The following is a 20,770-nucleotide window of genomic DNA, read 5'->3' as shown; positions in this document are numbered from 1 at the left end:
CTTTCTTTCTTTCTTTCTTTCTTTCTTTCTTTCTTTCTTTCTTTCTTCTTAGATAGCATTATTTTTTCTGGCTGTCCTGGAACTCACTATATAAATCAGGCTGGCCTCAACTCACAGAGATCTGCTTGCCTCTGCCTCTCAAGTGCTGGGATTGAAGGCATGCTCTATTATGCCTGGTAGTTTTAACAACTTTAAAGAAAATCAAGATAGTGCTATATGAGATGTGTATGCGGGCAGGGGGATTTATTGTTTTTCAAAACATAATTTGAAAACTACATGCAAATGCAATGCTTTTAGCAAAGACTTCAATGTTTATTTTTAAATCGTGTTTTAATTTTAATTAAAATAAATGATGGGCAACTCTGGCGTCTTCTTTCCCCTTAAGCTAAAGATAACCGTGTCAACTTTTCATAGAAGTTACTGACACTCCGGAGGAGTAACGGCATAATTCTATTTTTCAGTGTTAAAAATATAACTTCCTTTCATTTCACTGGCACTTGTTCACTTGCAAAGCACCTTTTGTATGCCACTTCATTTAATTTTTTCTTAAATGCCTTTGCCACGTTCTCGACGGTCCTAGGGGAATCCAGTCATGGAATGCTACAGCAAGCATTCATTTTCCTCCTTCTCTTCTGCCCACGTTTGCAGCAAAAGTTCTACATTAGAATCATTTATAGAACTTTGAAAAATTAGAAAGAGAAAGACCCAACCCTAGTCTCAATTAATTCAGGATTCCGAGGAAGGAATATGAGCAGTTTTCTCCCTTCCCCCTGCTCTAAAAGGGAGGCAAGTTTGGTCTAATCACTGCTTTAACTCTTGACTAATAACTATACTAAACTTAACCATTAGAATAATTTTCCTAAAACTCTGGTGTATTTGCCTGTCTTTCTAACCACCATGAGGCTCCTGAAACTCATTCCTCCACATATAGGTAGAAACTGTTATTTATTCTTTTGTAGTTCTTGTCTGTGTGTGTGTGTGTCTGTCTGTCTCTGCTTCTCTTTATCTTTGTGTTTCTGTCTCTCTGTGTATCTGTCTCTGTCTCTTTCTCTCACTTTCCAAACAGTACTGTAACTAGTTACATGAAATGTCTAAAGTTGTCCAGATGGACAACTTTTGATGTGATTACACTCAATTCCTTCATTTCCTCCTTATCTGTATTTAATGTACTTTGATAGCCTTTTCGCTTGTCTATCTCTCAAAGCCACAGGCTTCTTTCCTTCTTTGCCTTGCCTTAATTGATCATCTTGGTCATCAGGAACAACATGTAACTTTTAATGGTCCTGCAGCCTTGCAATTCATAGTAGCTGACCAATGTCTGCTGTGAAATAAATCTCATCTTGTGGCTCTCCTTGTTCTCAGGAAATCATTTAAATAGCCTTGTCTAATTCATCAGTTTCCTTTTCAGTCTATCCACACTTCCACCTGTATCTCCCAGGATTCTCTTTTTTCCTCAGAGTTCTATACTTTTCTTTTTTTTCTTCACAAGTTCTGGACTGATTCTCAATTTGGCTGCTGAGACTTTTTTATTTTTATTCATTCTTCAAAATTTACCTTAACTGTTCCTTCCTAGGTCACGACTCTACTGTACTTCTTAAAGGACCTAGTCCTTCATTACTCTTCCCACACTTTAAATGAAAGATTTGTATTTTTCTCAATTTCCAATTCTACCGTTAATTTACAAGCCCATTGAATTACTTTGTGGGGACCTATCTTCTTCACTTACCATTTTATTCCCATATGTAACTCAGAACTTAATACTGAAAAGATGTTCAGTAACAGGTCACCATGAGTTTATGCATGATTCAGTAGTGGGGGGACTGTTTGGAATTGGAGAGAATGCATGTCTCATTTTCAATAACTCGCACCATCCTTCTCATTTCAGGGAGGTTTAAAAGCAGTGGTGTGGACAGATGCATTTCAGATGGTTGTCATGATTGTGGGCTTTTTATCAGTTCTCATTCAAGGATCAAATCAGGCTGGTGGATTCGACAATGTATTAGAACAAGCAACGAATGGATCTCGGCTACATGTATTTGAGTAGGTCCAATGCTATTTTTTCATGCTTTATGAAAATTAGATATATAAACTCATAAAATGATAACAGCTGGGACTCAAAGGAAAAAAAAATCTCAGTTCCTCCCTTTTTTTCTGTGTCACAGCTTTGATCCAGATCCTCTTAGACGGCACACGTTTTGGACAATTACAGTAGGTGGAACTTTCACTTGGCTTGGAATCTATGGCGTTAACCAATCAACCATCCAGAGATGCATCTCTTGCAAAACAGAAAAACATGCTAAGCTGTAAGTTGTTGATTAAAAAAGAAGTTCTACATTATGATGAGTTATTACATGAGTATGCATGCATGTGGAAAGGAGAGATAAAAGATTTATTTAACTTGCTCAAAGTCTTTGTGTGCATTTGTGTGTTTGAGTGTGTAGGTAGGCATACATTTGAGTGCTGTGTGTGCAGGTATGTTGGGGGTTAGGGGTGAGTGCATGCATGTGGAAACTAGAGGAGGATGTTGGATTCCTTGCTTCATCATTCTCCATCTCAGGTTTTCGTTCATTTGCTTGTTTGAGACAGGGTCCCTATACATAGCTCTAGTGGTCCTAAAGCTCACTATGCACAACAGCCTGGCCTCATACTCACTGAGATCTGTCTATTTCTGTCCCCTGAGTGTTGGGTTAAAGGTATATAGCATCAGGCCTCTCCAGGTCTTATTACTTTGACACAGGATCTTTCTCTGGATCTAGAAATAGACTGGCAGTCCAGCGATCCTCTTGTCTCTCTGCTTTTCATGCCACTAAGGTGCATGCACAGCCATGCCTTGCTTTTTACATGAGTGCAGAATCCAATTTGAAGTTTGTGTTCTTATGTAGTAATTTTTCTTATACAGTCCTTTCAACAACTATTTCAATCAAACATAACTATTTCTAGCTTAGCATACTGCCTTTGGCTTTAACTTTCATCTGCCCTCATCTCAAAAGCAACTCTAACCAATACTTATCTATTTTTATGTTATCTCATTAATATCTCTCTGGAAGAGAAGTTATAAAATGTAAGTTGTCTTTTTTTTAATAGTTCCATTAATTGAGTAGGAGGGAATCACTTAAAGTTATATAATAGGAATAATCAATATGTAAAATTTTATACAAGAAAATTTTGACACAGGTCATATGCCACACATATTACAATTCAGAGGAAAACTCATTTTCAAAGAAAAATTCATATAAATCTTAGTGTGTTCAAATTTGGTAATTGTCCTAAAAATGTAATGACTCCTTTAATGTGAAATTATAAAGTGTAATGCTTCTTGCAAGCTGGAGAGTGAGCCCTCCCGAAGTGTGGCATTCAGTCCTTGAACGTAAACTTAGCCCGCCACAGTGTGGCATTCAGCTTGCTAACTGTCCTGTGTTTTCTCTTCTAGTGCCTTGTACTTTAACTTGTTGGGTCTCTGGATTATTGGGGTGTGTGCCATCCTCTCTGGCTTGATCATGTACTCCTACTTCAAAGACTGTGACCCTTGGACTTCTGGTGCTGTCTCAGCACCGGACCAGGTATGTGCTTTTTGATTTCACAGTAGAGTATCTGGAATAGGTTATATAGTAGGGGCATCGTCTTTATTCTGCCTGGACCTTCATCCACTGGTGAAGTACAGGCCTCTGGCTTCTTACTTGAACTCCTGGATGACATCACTCATTGTGCATTCTAATATGCAGACATGGGCCTACAGAAAGAGGACACATCTCCTTGTTCATGAGGACAGAGTCTGAAGACAGGCTAAGGCTAAGTAGAACCTAAGTTTGAATCCATGGGTTTGGCTGTTGATGATACTTTATCTTCTTTTTCTACATTGTTTGAGGTTTACTAATGATTGTTTAGTTGAAAATTGAGCAAAATGAGCATGGAGTCATGTACTTGGAATTATAGTATTTAAAAGTGAAGAAAAAGGATTAGGAGTTTAAGGCAAACATTGGTTATATAGGGAATTTGAGAGGATACTCTGGTCTATACGAGGTTATAGTAAATAATACAATTAAACAAACAGTTCTTATTCTCAAAATGCCTACTATCAAATGTTCCTAGCATAGCATAAATATATCATGAAAGTGCAGAACACAAAATGTGGTTTTAACTTAGACTGCATACACAAGAAGCATTCACTCCCCTTTTCTCTTCATGTGTATTGTATCTTGCATTGTGTCCTTCCCCACGAGCTGGGCTATAGCTAGTTTCCCTGAAGTACATACATTCAAGAATAGTTTTTAAGAGCTTAATTCTAAATTCAGACAAAACAGACAAGAAAAATTCACACATTGAAGACACTGGGAAATAAATTTCTCATCTCTTTTTTTAAATTTTTTATTAATTACTTTATTCATTTTGTATCCCCCCATAAGCCCCTCCCTCCTCCCCTCCGGATCCCACCCTCCCTCCCCTTTCTGCATGCATGCCACTCCCCAAGTCCACTGATAGGGGTGGTTCTCCTCTCCTTTCTGATCTTAGTCTATTAGTTCTCATCAAAAGTGGCTGCATTGTCCTCTACTGTGGCCTGGTAAGGCTGCTCCCCGCTCAGGGGGAGATGATCAAAGAGCAGGCCAATCAGTTTATATCAGAGGCAGTCCCTCTTCCCATTACTAGGTAACCCACTTGGACACTGAACTGCCATGGGCTACACCTGTGCAGGGGTTCTAGGTTCTCATCTCCTTTTGCTAGAATTCATATTCCAATATTTCAGATATTGCTGAGATGTCTATTAATACCATTCTCTCCCCTCCCTCCTCTCTCTCTCTTTTTTTTTTTTTTTTCTAGCTGATGCCATATTTTGTCATGGAGATTTTTGCCACTATGCCAGGGCTACCAGGACTCTTTGTGGCTTGTGCCTTTAGTGGAACTCTGAGGTTAGTATGTTGACAAGATGAAGGTGATGGTGGCAGTGGTAGTGACAATGAACTGACCGGAATGAAGATGGCCATAATCAGTTGTCTACAGAGCGCTTGCTGAGTGTCAGTTGGCCTACTTCAATGCTGCATTTCTGTTTGATCATTGGTATCACATAGCAGGTGCGGGAAAAGCTTTACTCACATTCTCATCAGTTTGCAGAGAAGAAAACAGATTTAATAAGGATGAGGGAGACAACTTCCCTATGAAAAGTGAATAAAGTGTGGAGGCAGGATGCAGGAGTAATTTTTACATACGCTTTGAACCTTCCTAGATATTTTTTCAACTTTGTCACTTTGTCTATATTCATTCCATCACAAAAAGACCCAAGCATTTTCATTGCTACAGCATGGACCAAAAGCCTGAGTTCTCTCTACAACGGTCAGGGCAAACTCAGCTGTAAGAACCTGAAAAACAAATAAAATTCTATCTTTCAAATTCTTGTGGGACACACAAAAGGCGTGATGAGCCAAGGACAAAATCAGGACTCAGCACTGCAGACATTAAATCTGAAAATTCCATGCCTGAGGCATCATACTAGAAGATGGGCTCCCTAGGATTTGAGCAGTTCCAACTCTGTGTCCTTGCTGTTGCCTCAAGCTGGCTTTTCCAGCTACCTGTAGCTTATTCCAATGAGCAGTGCATGCTGCCATCTTTTCTATCTTCATCAGGTTTATACTGCAGCTTCAACTTGACTTATATACTCCATTATATTGTCTTATAAAGGGTTGCTTCCAGCATGCTGCCCTGCTGACAAGAAATTTTTGAGATATTGACATTATAAATTATATTTGATAATGTATTTTCTTTGGTCCATAATTTGTTCAGAAAGGAAATTTATTCTATAATTATGAATGACATATAGTATGTTTGTTATGTTATTAATTATTAAAATTACTAAATATATGTAATATAAAAATAGAGAATATAATATATTTTCCCTCAAAATTATCAGTCATTTGTCGTAATTTTTAGTAAATAATCCATCTTTTTACCTATGACTTGAAGTGTTACTTTTTATTTCATCCTATTTCTCTTATATATTTCAACTATTTTAGAAATCTTCCTTTGTATTCATTTCATCTGCTGGTCTATAGCTGAAATGATGTCAGGGCTTTTAATGAATACAACATATAATGTAATATGTATCAGAAGCTGATTATTAGGTTTTTTACATGATTTTCTGTACATTGAGGGTTTTATCTCAGTTATTTCTAGTTAATTTTCTGTGATATTTTCCCTCAAATTATTAAAACCACAAATATTTTTGAAGGTTTCTTCTTTTCTTCTAATTATATTCTTTTGTTTCCCTATATAACTACATTTTGTAAGCAATGACAAATAACTGAAATTGAAATCATTATCTTATTATATTCCTTAAAGGAACCATTCTTGGGTGGTTTTTTCACCTTTTAAATTTCATTTAGTTATATATTGAACTAGCTAAAAAAATTCTTGCTCTATGTGAGGAATTAAAATAAGCTTTTAGATGATTTTGCAAAAACAAACAAACAAACACACATACACCAACTTTCTGATGCTTTGACAGGTCTATTTAGACTCAGTTTAATGAAGTCAGAGAGGGAGGGGGCAGCAATTCTGTGAGCTGGTTACAGTCTATGCTCCTTCCCAGGCTCTCCTTTCTTTCTCCTTTCCAGACTCTCTTGAAGCTTCAAGCTGTAGAAAGCAATCATGTCCCTTGTACCTCAAGGTGTATGCTCATGATTTTCCGTTTATCCTCTTAGAGTTTTCACCTACTTTTCATAAATTTTTCTCACTCTTTTAAACCATCAATATTTATTTATTTATTATTACAAATTATTTACTTTGCATCAGGCTGTAGCCCCCTTCTTTGTCTTCTCCCAGTCCTACCCTCCCTCTGTCTTCTCTCCCTATGCCCCTCCCCTAGTCCACTGGTAGGGGAGGTCCTCATGACCCTAGCCTATAAGGTCTCACTAGGACTGGCTGCATTGTCTTCCTCTGTGGCCTGGGAAAGCTCCATTCCTCAGGGGGAGATGATCAGAGAGCCAGCCACTGAGTTCATGCCAGAGACAGCCCCTGCTCCCCTGACTAGGGAACTCGCTTGGAGACTTTTAAAAAGGACCATCTTCTATCAGATTCGGGGTAACTTGAACTGCCCTTCACTGTAATTTCACAACTGCAAAAAGTTGCAAAATTGATTGTTGGATTTTTATATTCCAAGATAGATGGCAAGGATTATGGTTTTCAACACTTACATATGCATAAACAGATACACAGATAAACAAGTTGTTAATTAATAAAAACTGCACTTACTTTTGGTTTAGAATCCTTACTCCTATGTTGCTTCCAACAGAGACACACTCTATCTCTGTATATACACACGCATGCACAAACATTGGTGTATGTGTGAAAACTTCGTCAACTATTGCTTGCTATTTGTTACCATATTGTCAAGGAAGATTAATAAGAGTTATAAAAAAAAAACTTAGCTTCTTTCAGAGAGTATTTGCATAGACAGTTTGAAGGATGACTCAACAGGGCATGTAATTCACTGGGTTCTAAAACATGAACATATGCTGAGATCTGTTTCACAAGGCTCTGTATTTGTTACCTGACTCTCTTAGATAATAAGGTTGACCTACAACGCATTCTTTTTAGTTCAGACCATTTTCTTGTTTGTTTTTTGTTTTGCCTTGTTTTTCTTTCTGTAGCACAGTGGCTGCCAGCATCAATGCTTTAGCAACAGTGACCTTTGAGGATTTTGTCAAGAGCTGTTTTCCACACATCTCCGACAAGCTGAGTACCTGGATCAGTAAAGGCTTATGTAGGTATAGCTGGTGGAAATATTTGAATATATTTTATGAAAGTTAGTTGGGCCAAATATCAGAATCTTGCATTGCTGTTCAGGATTCATGACTAAACATAAATCCATACTGAGACACAAACTTGTAGATTCTCAAGCTTCTAAAATCCTTAATAGAATGGAAGGAATGACTAGCTAGTTTACATTGCCCTGGCCTTACTTTTTGGTTATATAGTGCTCTAATCTCTTCACATCAGTGTGTCTTGACAATGCTGAGTTGATCCTACCAAATGTTTCATATGAGGAGATGATCTGTTCAGTATGACTGGCCACTTTATCTAATAATTATCTCTTGATACCAATGAATCAGTGTTCCTTGTGGTACTAAAAGTTGCATATAATTTCCTCAGCTAGAGATGTGGGTTTATTTATTCCTCACTCATCCATGCTGGGATGTTGATTGGCATGATCTCATGCAGATCTTGTGCACAGTCAACTACAGTTGTTGTGAATTCATGGGTGCAGAGCTCCTGTCATGCCTACATGACAGTTTTGCTCTAGTTCCTATCAACTTCTGGTTCTTATAATATTTCTGCCCCACCCCCATCCAGATATTCCTTGAGCTTGGGGGTGGGCAGGGTGTGATAGAGATGACTGACAATTGATGGTTGTTTGGTGAGGGAGATTAAATTTTCTTTAGCGATGTCTCTAAACACGGCTAATCATGCAACAATGGATGCCTTCACATACGCAAGTATATTGGCAACACTAATTGGACCCAGTGAGTTACTAAAAAATAATAAAGTGGCCTTGAAATTGGGAGGGAGGCTTGGGGAGGAGCCAGGAGTAGCTGGAGGAAGAGAGTGGTAGTTTAATATAATTGAAATATATGCAGGAATGAAATTCTCATTGACATTTTCATTATTAAAACTGCATATATTAATCACTGAAGCAGTTACCATGTTGGATTATATTTTCAACAACTTTCCTGCTTTTTTTTTACAGCTTGATTTTTATTTTTGATTAGTATATGTATGTGTGTACGTCTGAGTATGGGTTTGTACACTTGAGAATAGTGCCCGTAAGCTGTCAGCTCCCTTGGAACAGGCAATTGTGAACTATCTGATGTGAGTGCTGGAAACTGGACTCAAGTGCTCTGCAAGAGCGGTTTGTGCTCTGAATTAATAAGCATTTACTTCTCCAGCCTCCAAATTTGCTGTTTTTAAGGTACAAATAAATTGGGTAACAAATATGCTCAATATAGAAAATACAGCTAATTTAGAGGAGTAATTCAGTTTGTAATTAAAATTATACCTATATAATCCTGTTTCTGGTTGTTTTCATGCAGGACTTCACATTGTGCGATTTTGCTATGTGTGCTTTAAAAATGTAGTTCAATGATTATACAATATTTAATTCAATGGTTAGTTTTTTTATTTATATTCTTGTTACTTTCTTAGTGTATAGTCATTGTACATAGCGATGAGCTTCATAAAGACATTGTTTTCAAGTATCATATATTTTGAACACTTTCACCAACCATAACTTCCTTCTTTCTCCATTTCCATCAATTTCACAACATAAAAAGAAATTTTCATTCTTCTTTGTGCCTGAATCCAGGGTCATCTGTCTGTCTTAGCAGTTGATCTTGGCGGAAACTCCTCTGTAGTTGTTTGCAAACATGGAACACCTATAGTGTCATGCTTACCCCTGAATATTTTCAAAGACATTTGCATTTTCACAACTTAGAGCGTTTGAGGTGGAGTCTTGCCCTCAGGACAGGCCTTGAGGTTTCTTTTTAATTATAGTTGCTTTCTCTGCACTACTCATATGCAGCTTCAAATTGCCTCCCTCTCACCTCTATCCTTTTTTCCTTATCTTTCTTTTCAGACTTTCCTGTTCCTTTTCTTTTTGTTGATATTGTGGATGATATGATTTTCTCATAATATTTTCTCCTCTGCAAGTACTTACCAGGCTTCATCACGCTTAGCTGCCAAGATCAGATCAGATCTTAAATTCAGAGTGGTATGGCCACAAACTACAGTTTTTAAACTGTTTGATATCAGTGTGAAATTATTATGTATTTTTTTCTGTGTGTGTGTGTAAAGTTCATACACAGCCATTTACCCAACTCTTGCCTATTCACAAATTTAAATTGGATTTTATAAAAGTGTGCTTATTGTATATAACGGTTTTATTATTCACTTCTTTGTTCTTATTTTAGCCTTTTGTTTCACTAATTTATAACTTTTATTTGTTGTTTTTGTCATAGTTTTAACCTCTGCATCCTTGAAATATTTCTCTCAATATTTTCTTTGAACTTGCCTCAAATGAAAATCTCTTCACAAGAGTTATTTTTACTTTTGCTCTTATGTTTTGCTCCTTACACCTTACTATAAAAAATATACTGTGGCAACATATCAATACCCTCATATAAATATATGAGTCTCCATTAATTTTTTGTAAACTTTTTTTACATATTCATCCAGCTTTTTGTCAATCCATTTATCTATTATACCGTTTAGTTATTTAAAAGTAAGTTGCAAATATCACTTCATTTTCCATAATTATTTTAGCTTGATTATTATTAATTATCTGTTTCAAGACGTTTAATAAAAAAAAATTATCTCATAATGTAATGGACAACTTTTAAGTACATACTTGTTGAGTTTTGAGAAATGCATTGTCGTAGTTGGGGTTACTATTGCTGTGATGAAACGCCATGACCAAAAGCAAGTTTATATTTTTACATAACAGTTCATCAGAGAAGGAAATAAAGACCAGCACTCAAACAGGGCCGGAACCTGGAGGCAGGGGTTGATGCTGAGCAACAGAGGGGTACTGCTTACTGGCTTGCTTTCTTGAGAACCCAGAAGCACCTGCTTAGAAATGGCTCTATCCACATGGTCACGAAGCTTCCATATTAATCATTAATTAAGAAATCACCCTTCTAGTTGCCAATGGCCCAATCTTACAGAAACATTTTCTCAATTTAGGCTCCCTCCTCTCCAATGACTCTAACTTGTGTCATGTTGACATGCATTTAGGCAGCACATGCATGTACCTGTGAAACCCAATTACTTACTAAGATATGTCGTCATGAATGCTTTCCCACGACTTCTCTCATTATCATCTGCTCTCAGCCACCTCTAGAGGAAAGCAACAACCAGATTTTTATTTCCACTGTAGATTTTTACTTTTCTAGAATTTCATATAAATGGAGTCCCGCTGTGACCCAGGTTTTGTAGAATCTGTGTATGTTCAGTACAAGTAATATATATACATACTTAGAGTTTAATACTTCAGTCATGCTTAAGTGAATGTAAGGAAAACAGCCACGGATTTGGAGTATCAACTACCACTCATTAGTGGATGGTTCTGGGATGCTTCAGTTTGAGATAATTAGAAATAATCTTATACAATCCTTTTAAGAACCTCTACTCATTGTTCTTCAGCAGGTGTGCTCTGCCAGCTCTCAAGGTTTCACATCTATATGAGATGCTTAGCTGTTGCATCTGGCTTTATTTTCATAAGTCTCAGTGGTGTTGGCTCTTAAGTGTTTGTGTTTTCGTTGAATCAGTTTTTATTTTCTTTACATTCATTTTTCTTTGCTTAAATGATTCTATGTAATCTTTGTAGTAAAATGAGATTGATTGATTTTAAGTGACATTTTTCTGATTATCTGGTGAATTGTTTCCAGAAATATTCATTATATATGTATTAATCTTTGTGGCCTCATGTAAGCATGAATGACAGGATAACAATATTTTTTTCTTTATTTATGCTAGGACAAGGTTAGATGTATGAAATCACATATTGCTCAATAAGTGAAGTCTGTGGAATTTTACACTGCATTGATTAGATATCCCAGAAGGTGAATGGGTAGTGTGGCTGGTGCAATCCCCAACTATTAGCAGATATTCATGAAAAAGTATGAGTGAGGAGGATGTTATTTCTGTAACTGTTTTATCTCATCATTGGAACTGATTTAGCAATGAAGAAATGCACATGTACTATTCATTATTTTCATTTTTTAAAAAAAAATTTGCAATTTATTCAGTTTATGTCGCGATTGTAGTCCCCTCCCTCGTCTCCTCTCGGTCCCGCCTTCTATCCCTCTTCCCATTTTCTTCTTCCCTAGTCCACTGAAAGCACGAGTTCTCCTCCCCTACTGTCTGACCCTAGTCTATCAAGTCTCATCAGCACTTCCTGTATCCTATACCTCTGTGGGCTGGCAAGATTGCCCAAGATTGCCCTGAGAGGATGTGGGAGGGGGTCAAACAGAAGCAACCAAGTTCATGTCAGAGACAGCCCCCTGCTCCCCTTACTAGGGAACCCACTTGGAGAGCTGCCTATGGGCAATATCTGAGCAGGGGGTCTAGGACCTTCCCATGCATGGTCTTTGGTTGGAGCATCAGTCTCTGCAGCCGCCTCCCCCTACCCTGGGCACAGATATGTTGACTTTGTTGGTGTCCTTGTGGAACCCCTGCCTCCTCCAGGTTCCCCCCACACTCTGCCCAAAGTTTGGCTGCAAGTCTCTGCATCTGCTTTGAACTTCTGCTAGGTGGAGTCTTTCAGAGGACATCTATGGTAGGCTCCTGTCCTGTTCTCTCTCTTCTGCTGCTTCCGGTGTCTGTCCTATTTGCCTTCTGAAAGAGAATTAAGCATCGCTCCTAGGGTCCTCCTTGTTGTTTAGTTTCTTTAGTTCTGTAGATTTTAGTATGTTTAGTATGTCCTGGCTAAAATCTGCTTATAAGTGAGTATATACCACAGGTGTCTTTCTGATTCTGGGTTACCTCACTCAGGATGATCTTTTCTAGTTCCATCTATTTGTCTGGAAATTTCGTGAGTTCCTTGTTTTTAATTGCTGAGTAGTATTCCATTGTGTAATGGTACCACAATTTCTGTATCCATTCTTTGGTTGAGGGATATCTAGGTTTTTCCCAGTTCTGGCTATTATGAATAAAGCTGCTATAAACTTGAGAAATTAATTTTGGATACATTTTTAGATTTCTTTAATGTAGTCCTTTTTCAGAATGTGAGCCTTCGGGCAGAGAATAAGATTTTGACTTTATAAACTCAATATATGGCAACATGCCCAACCGTTGGTGAGAATTTAACAAAGGTGAATCAATGTGGGAGCAGTGTGGATCTTTAGGTGCTTTAATTTCATTTCCTCTTCTTGAATAAACTAGTATAACAAATACAACTCAGGAGAAAAAGTCTTCATTTTAGCTCACTGGTTATTGTCCTTCATTACAGGGAAGCCAAGGGGGCAGAAACAAGAAAAAACTAGTTAACCTTACAGCCAAGAGCAGAGAGAATGAGTATATGGAGGCTGTGTTCAGCTTGCTTTCTCCATTTTATATAGGTCAGAATGGTCTATTCAGAGAATGGAACTACCCAGTGTGTGTGTGTGTGTGTGTGTGTGTGTGTGTGTGTGTGTGTGTTTCCTATATCTATTAAACTAAGATAATCCGCAAGACACATGCCAAAGACCAACTTAGTCTAGACAATCCGTCTTTGAGGTTCCCTTCCTAAGTGATTCTAGATATTTTTTTTTCCAAATTGACTGTAAAAACTGGTGATCAGTGATCACACTAACTAAGAAGACCAAAACTAAAGCTGCCACTGTACCTATTACTATCTGTGGCTCTGTCTTTCTTTCTCTTTTTCATTCCGTTGATGAGTAATTATAGGAACATGTCCTTAGAATATTTTTTAAAAATATAAATGTTTAAAAACAATATTTTTTTTAAAAAAAGAACAAATCATCTTTAAAAGTCACTACAAAAATACAATGACTTAAATGTCAAGCTGTGTGACATCAGAGGAGTGTGCTACCTGAAGCTCCTTGTGGTAATGTGTAAACAAATCCTGATGTTACATATGAACAAATCAACTGTTACTTGTAATAATGCTGTAGCATTACTAAGGACCATAAAGATGTAATGAACAAAACACCAAAGGGGAAACGCCAGAAAAGCTTTCAGATTTTTAAGCCTGTGGGCAGAATGTGTTAATGCTGATTTATCACATTAAAGGTGAAAATCTGTGCATATTTAAAAGAGCCTAGTAGCTTCTCCTTCAGTTTATTTCTGCTGAGTGGCTGACCCGAAACTGGTGCCCACAAAATTAGCTTAGATTTCCTTGGACCATTTCCTCATTCAAGTTGTTTCACATGACAGGCTTTTAGAACGCTAGAGGGAAGTCTTTAGGACCATGACGCCAGTCCATTTGCCCTGAGGGGAGGTTACTGAAGTCCCGAGTGAAGACTGTTCTGTCTGTGTATAGAAGATTTTCCTTCTACGGTTCTTCAGTAGGACTTGAGCTGGAAACAGTGCAGAGCGCTCAGGGAAGCCCTCCAGGAAATGTATCATTGTACGTGTTCTTTCTTTTAGGTCTCTTTTTTGGCATAGTCTGTACCTCCATGGCTGTGGTTGCGTCCTTCATGGGGAGTGTTATACAGGTAATGAAAAAGGGAAAAGGCATTTGATTTCACAGCAGACTTTTCCCTGTCATTCCTTCTAACGCAGTGTCTGTTACTCCAAGGCCCAACGTTAGTATTGGTAGATACCAGATCCATAGGAAACATACATGAAAATTTCAACCAAAAATTACTTTCAGAAGGTGAAAGTAGCAATAGGATGACTTTTAATGGGTTTATTTTCTCAGTTTATAGAACATGTGTTCTCACATTTCCTCTAATGTGTTAAGATCCTTTGTTTTCTCTTTCTCAGTGTGATCAGTAGTTACTAAACAAATAAACAAGTCATCTTGTTCATTTTGGTGAAACTATGAGTTTCTGAAATATTTTTTATATTAATTACAGTTTATTCACATTGTATTCCAGCTGTAGCCTCCTCCCTCATTTCCTTCCAAGCCCACCCTCCCTCATCTCCACCTATGCCCCTCTCCAAGTCCACTGATAGGGGAGGTTCTCCTCCCTTTCCATCTGACCCTAGCCTGTCAGGTCTCATCAGGATTGATTGCATTATCTTCCTCAGTGGCCTGGCATGGCTGGTCCCCATTCAGGAGAAGGTGATCAAAGAGCCAGCCACTGAATTCATGTAAAAGACAGCCCCTGTTCCCTTTACTAGGGTACCCACTCGGAGACTGAGCTGCCATAGGCTACATCTGAGCAGCAGTTCTAGGTTATCTCCATGTATGGTCTTTGGTTGGAGTATCAGTCTCAGAAAAGACCCCTTTACCTAGATTTTTTTGGTCTGTTGCTCTCCTTGTAGAGCCCGTGTCCTCTCTAGGTCTTACTATCTCCCCCTTCTTGAGAGATAGATTTTTTTTTTAGCTCATTTGTAATTAAGGTGCGGCGGGTTCTGGAGGAGGCAAAGACACCCCGAGTGACTGACAGAAAGAAATTGTACCTGTAGTGAGTGAGTTATAACAGTATACTCATCCCTCTGTTCGTGTTCAGCTGAGTGTTCTGGCCCAAGTGACCAGACCAGTTAAAATGTATGACACACAGTCTGCACAGCATGGATGCTGGCAGGCTAGCAATGGAAACCCCTACCTTGTCTCTCAGGAGAGGTGAGTGAGCCAAGAGATTCACTCCAGTGATCCACTCATTTCTCTCCCCACATCTGAGTAAATAAAGACAAGTGTTCCTTTTTTACTGTAATGTTTTGCTATTTGAATGTAGTAAATCAATATTCAGATTCTGATTTTACGTATGGAAGGCAACACAAACTCAAGTCCTACATGTCTGAATGATAGGACTGGGTCTAATAAACCACACTGCACTTACAGCATGTATTTGTGGTTGATGCTGGTGGCCACAGCTTTCAGGCCATAAGAGCACCATCAATCTTTTAGTTTTTGTTTGGTGTTTTGTTTATTCAAGTTTGGTTTTCAAGTCCTGTGGTATTGTTTTGCCGTAAGAATTTAAAAAGTGTGTCCCGAAGAGTTTCAATCTGTGAAACGTTCCAAGGGAGATTATTTGCATAGTCAACCCTCGTGTTGAACATCTCACAAATAAGACGTTTCCTTAATATATGAGATCAAATGTATATTAGTATTTGGAAGGCTGTGTGAAAGCCAATGGCAAAGAAAGTTGTTGCAATTGAAATGCTGAACATCCCCACTGAAGGACGCAAGGAAGGATCAGATGGGAGCAGGAAGGCTTTTTCCTTAATGAGGGCCTTGAAGAGCTCCCTGTGAGACACCTTTGGTTTGTAGTTCTTTGCCTTCTAGTTTCTAATCTCGTGCCGATTTCTCAGGTCCCATGTTCTGACATTTACTAACGTCAGGTCTTCAGAAGAGGAAGATACTAAAATGAGTGAAGTGATGACAGCTTCATTATGATTAAAATTCAAAATCCTTTTAAGATTTGTGAAAGTTAAAATGCTGAAGACATTTTTTCCATATAATATGCTGTTGCCCCCAGGATTACCTGGAACTCTCCTAATGGGTAGAATAATGGTAGGATAATTTCAAGACATTTTCTTTTTTAATCTCAACTAAAGCAGGATTTCTCTAGATTTTTAAGTATTCTAACACTGAGAAGCCATGCCACAGAAATCAAAGCTCCCTAGCAAGGGATAGTACTGACAAATGCAGTGAGAGCAGTGGGCATTTCAGGGCCACTCCTAATGTGTGACATGCCACTCAAACGCTTGTCTGAGTTTTCTTTAAGAATCCACATCAAATCTTCACCAGAAAAAGGTTCAGAAAGTGGGTATGATGAGATACCCTTCTGACATTTTAAGCAAGGTTACATTCTATTGTCAAGGCCCATTAGGAGCTCCAGCCCTAAAGCACAAATTTCTATATACTATTCTCCACTTAGAGGAGAAGCTCAGAAAGGGTCTGGGCATGAAGTAGACACTAAGTTAAACTAGCTTTAAGCTGTTTCCAATTAAAGATGCTGACTGAAAACGAAAAGAAGGTAAAAATGAAAGCCTTTGTAGACTACAGATACACACAGAGAACATTTTGAATATATGTGTATTTAAAATAGAAAGTCTTAAATTGATTTTCTGTTGCTTTTTGCTTCGAGGCATAAGACATTCCAAATTTGTCCATTCCCTCCAAACACCCACAAGAGGAGTTAAATGTCTTTAATATTTTATTGACTTTTCAATCATGATAGCTAGTAATTATTTTCAAATTTCAGATGAATTAATCCTACCACCAACAAAGGAAATGCCACCAATACTAAATAACTAAAGATAGAAGAAAAGTAACTTAAGCTCATATGCCCCTGTTTTATTAAAGAAATAATAAGGATTGAATTCTTTAAAAATGAATCTGCAATGGGAAGGGGCGTGTGTGAAGAAGAGGGAGGAAGGGTGGGATCAGCAAGGGAGGAGGGAGGGGGTTAGGGGGGGTACAAAGTGAATAAAGTGTAATTAATAAAAATAAAAAAAAGAATCTGCAAAAGAAACCATGATAATATTGCAGCACATATATCTGGTAAAAGAACTTAGGTTGTGGCTGGAGTAAATGGAAAGATCTCAGTCTTTTATATGTTTATGCTGCAAGAAGAAAGTGAAAGTTGACTGCATATAAGTTAATAACAGAAAATTCATCAAATCCTAGTGATATGTGACAGATTACAGTGAGAATTCAAACATAGCCCCTCTCAGAGCCATTTTCTTTTTTAAGTAATAAAAGGAGGGCACTATGGTGATTTGTGCTCTTGATGTACCTATTTATTTATTATTTACTCAATTATCTATTATCTATCTATCTATCTATCTATCTATCTATCTATCTATCTATCTATCTATCATCTCTTCATCTGTCTAGCTATCTGTTTACTTGTTAGTGTTTAGTTTTTCAAGGCAAAGTTTCTCAGTGTAGTTATGACTGTCCTGGAACTAGTTTTGTAGTACAGGCTGGCCTCAAACTCACAGCCTGGTCCACAAAGAGAGTTCCAGGACAGGCAGTGAAGTTACACAGAGAAACCCTGCCTCAATGACACACACACACACACACACAGAGAGAGAGAGAGAGAGAGAGAGAGAGAGAGAGAGAGAGAGAGATATCTTGGTATTTTTAAAGTTACTTTGGACTGCTTTTGGTAAGAAAATGTATAATTTCAAAGACTGCTTTTGGTAAAAAAAAAAAAAAAAAGTAAAATTTTAAAGACAGACAAATCCAGATGTATAGATGGCCTTCGTCCACTCTCTAAACGAAAGTAGACTTGAATGTTGTTCTATTAGTGCCAAATTTCTTTTCTATAAATTTTGGCTACTGTTACTGAGCTGGGTAAGTGTGAGGGTTAAAGGAGTCATTGTCTAGAGTAAGCAGGTGGACCTTCTTGACTTCCTGACACATGGTTGGCATACGACAAGCAAACTTTTATACAGTCTTGGGAGCATTCTAAACTTTAGGCCCTGATATAAAATCCCCACAGTACTTTTACAGATGCAGAGAGTGCCTCAACGAAAGTAGTTTTATGTCTGTTGTGTATGCATGTGTCTATGTACACAAATGTTTTTACCTGTGTTTATGGTAGTCTATAAACCATAAGATGGTTTATTTGGGTTTATCATTTAAGGGTGAGAGATATTGAAATTCTTTACTCAAAATGTCCTAATATCCAAAAGAGGTATTAAGATAATATCCGTAAGGGATGTATCCAAAAGGAATAAAAGAGAGGAGTTACAGAATGTCTGATGACCTCTTCATAGTGTTCTATGTACACTAATCAGAATCTTAGAAGCGGTATGGGTGGGGTGGCAGTGGTCGGGCTCCATATAATTATTAGGCAAATGAGAGAAAATTTCAAACATAATTAAACAGCTGATCAGCCATTTAGGATATGAAAAACAAGTTATAGATGTATTGATTTAGTAAATTAACAAACAAGCAAGCAAGCCAAACACCTTCTATGGTTCTGGGAATTAGATCAGGGCTTTGTGCATTCCAGGCAAGTGAAAAGAGAAAGGAAAGCCCATTTGCCATTACAAGAAGATAATAATTTCAAGTTAACTGAACTGCTATTTTATACATCTCTGCATACCCATACACACACTCATGTGCACAGATATATGCCTAGCATGTGTGTTTGTAATGTGGACATTTTTATTTCTTTTTTTATACAATGCTTGACAATGAACTCATAATTAATTTGAAGAAAACCCATAATTAATAAATGCAGCCGAAGTTCATTCAAGGTTCATTGAAGGAGGGTGGAGTCAGTGGAGATTCCAGATTCTGTAGGATAGTTGAGCTGATCTGGTCTGCTTTATCCTACAGGCTGCCCTCAGCATCCTTGGCATGTGTGGGGGTCCGATGCTAGGTTTATTCACTTTGGGGCTCGTGTTTCCTTTTGTGAACTGGAAGGTAAGGATTCTATACCTCTCTTCATAAGTCCAGTTCAAATAGGCTCTTTCCATTTTCTATCTACTCTTCCCTCTGGTTGGGAAGGCTGTTTGCTTTTGCCAAACTATACTTCTAGTTTACATACAAAAAACAAATAAATGAATAAAATAAAAACCTAACTAACCCCTAAATTTGTGTTAATTGTACTTCTATTTTTACAAACATACATATACACAAAGGTATAGAATTAAACATGACCTGGGCCCTTCTACATTAGAATATACTGAAACCTGTCTAGAAGCAAAAGGCAAATTAAAAAAGAAGTGGCTTTCAGCAGACATATGTCAAATGATTAGTACATAGAAAAAACACGCCAGAGATAATTTTACATCTAGCTCTTCCATTCTTACTAGCACATTTTCAAGTAAATATAAGTAGAGTGTATACCAGGTATAGGCCAGATGAAAACTTTTTTTAAGAGAAGTAACATAGTATTATTCAAAACCACTTATAATTTCCCAATCTAATTAGACATACACTTTCATTTTTCTCTACACAGTTACATGCACAGTTGTAGAGACTCCAGAAAACCTGTCTGTATTTATGTATAAGTTCTGAGTTTAATGGCCCATCTGTTTTTGTGTATGCAGCTATCTGTTTTTCGTTGATACTGTTCTAGATAGGTCCTGTAGGATTAGATAGTGAGCTTGGACATACAGTGAACATTTGTGCATTTGTAAAAATTCTTCTGCATTCTTATTAAGAGAATACTGTCAAAATCACTGCTGCAGTATTTGAGTTTATAAAAATGTTTATGTTTATTAGGTCATAATTTGAGGTAATACTTAGTTATCAAACTCAAACAATCCAAAGACATACTCAGTAAGGTAAGTTCTTACTACATGAAAGACAACAATAGGCATGCTGATGTGGACATGGGAGAGACCACAGGGCCTCAACACTACACAAAGAAAAGCAAGCAACTAAGGAATAGTGAGAGTGGGAGACAGCCATCCCCAGGGAAGATCATACTAAATGGTTATCCAATACCACATAGTCAGCCCTGAAAACATATATGTTCAAGTAACATTATACATACTGATCAGGTTAAATTTAGAAATGTATATCTACATCTACCTATATCTACATCTCCATCTCCCTATATACATACATACAACAATTAATTAAAAAAAAGAGGCATACATTTTTAAATAGATCAAAGAGAAAGTGGGAGAGTTTGGAAGAAAGAGAAAGGAGAATGATGACATTATATTATAATCTCAAAACTAAAAGAAGTAATGAAAAGGAAATTATCTATGTTAGTATGTCCTAGTACTTCTGATTATTCAGGAAAACAAACCCCTTTATTCTAGATAGAGGATAGTAAATAGTATGAAATTGTGCCGTCTCCTGTCTTGTTCACTGATGTTAACTACTATATCATTAATCTTTCCCCCAGGAACTATAGGAACAGCTCCAGAATCTGCCTCACCATGGCTGTCTAGGTAGTTTCCTAAGTTGACCCACTGACTTTCTTCTACTGCTAAGTTGGGATCAGGAAATTTTGACTTAGTACAAACTGTAACTGGTTTCGTTTCTGGGGGTATTACCTGCAATCTATGACTGTTTGTAAATAGATGGAAACTCAAAGTGATTATATTTTTACAACACATTAATATTAAATGTCAAAATTCATCAACAAAGTCTCATTGGAACAGAAGCAGCCTCTTTTTGTGTGATATCATCCATAACTCT

General features: G+C 37.5%; 1 protein-coding gene across 1 annotated transcript in view; it reads left to right on the top strand.

Moving 5' to 3' along the window:
- Slc5a12 (solute carrier family 5 member 12) overlaps positions 1–20,770 on the top strand; it is a 50,544-nt gene that overhangs the window by 18,842 nt on the left and 10,932 nt on the right. The window contains exons 5-11 of the mRNA XM_055599200.1: positions 1,886–2,040; positions 2,163–2,303; positions 3,431–3,560; positions 4,816–4,904; positions 7,638–7,750; positions 14,131–14,198; positions 18,950–19,036. Of these exons, the coding sequence (XP_055455175.1) occupies positions 1,886–2,040; positions 2,163–2,303; positions 3,431–3,560; positions 4,816–4,904; positions 7,638–7,750; positions 14,131–14,198; positions 18,950–19,036 (783 nt within the window). The remainder of the gene's footprint in view (positions 1–1,885; positions 2,041–2,162; positions 2,304–3,430; positions 3,561–4,815; positions 4,905–7,637; positions 7,751–14,130; positions 14,199–18,949; positions 19,037–20,770) is intronic.

The sequence above is a fragment of the Psammomys obesus genome, unplaced genomic scaffold (genome assembly GCF_907164565.1).
Source record: "Psammomys obesus unplaced genomic scaffold, mPsaObe1.curated_primary_1811, whole genome shotgun sequence".
Taxonomy (NCBI): Eukaryota; Metazoa; Chordata; class Mammalia; order Rodentia; family Muridae; genus Psammomys; species Psammomys obesus.
This window is presented reverse-complemented; position numbering and strand designations above follow the sequence as displayed.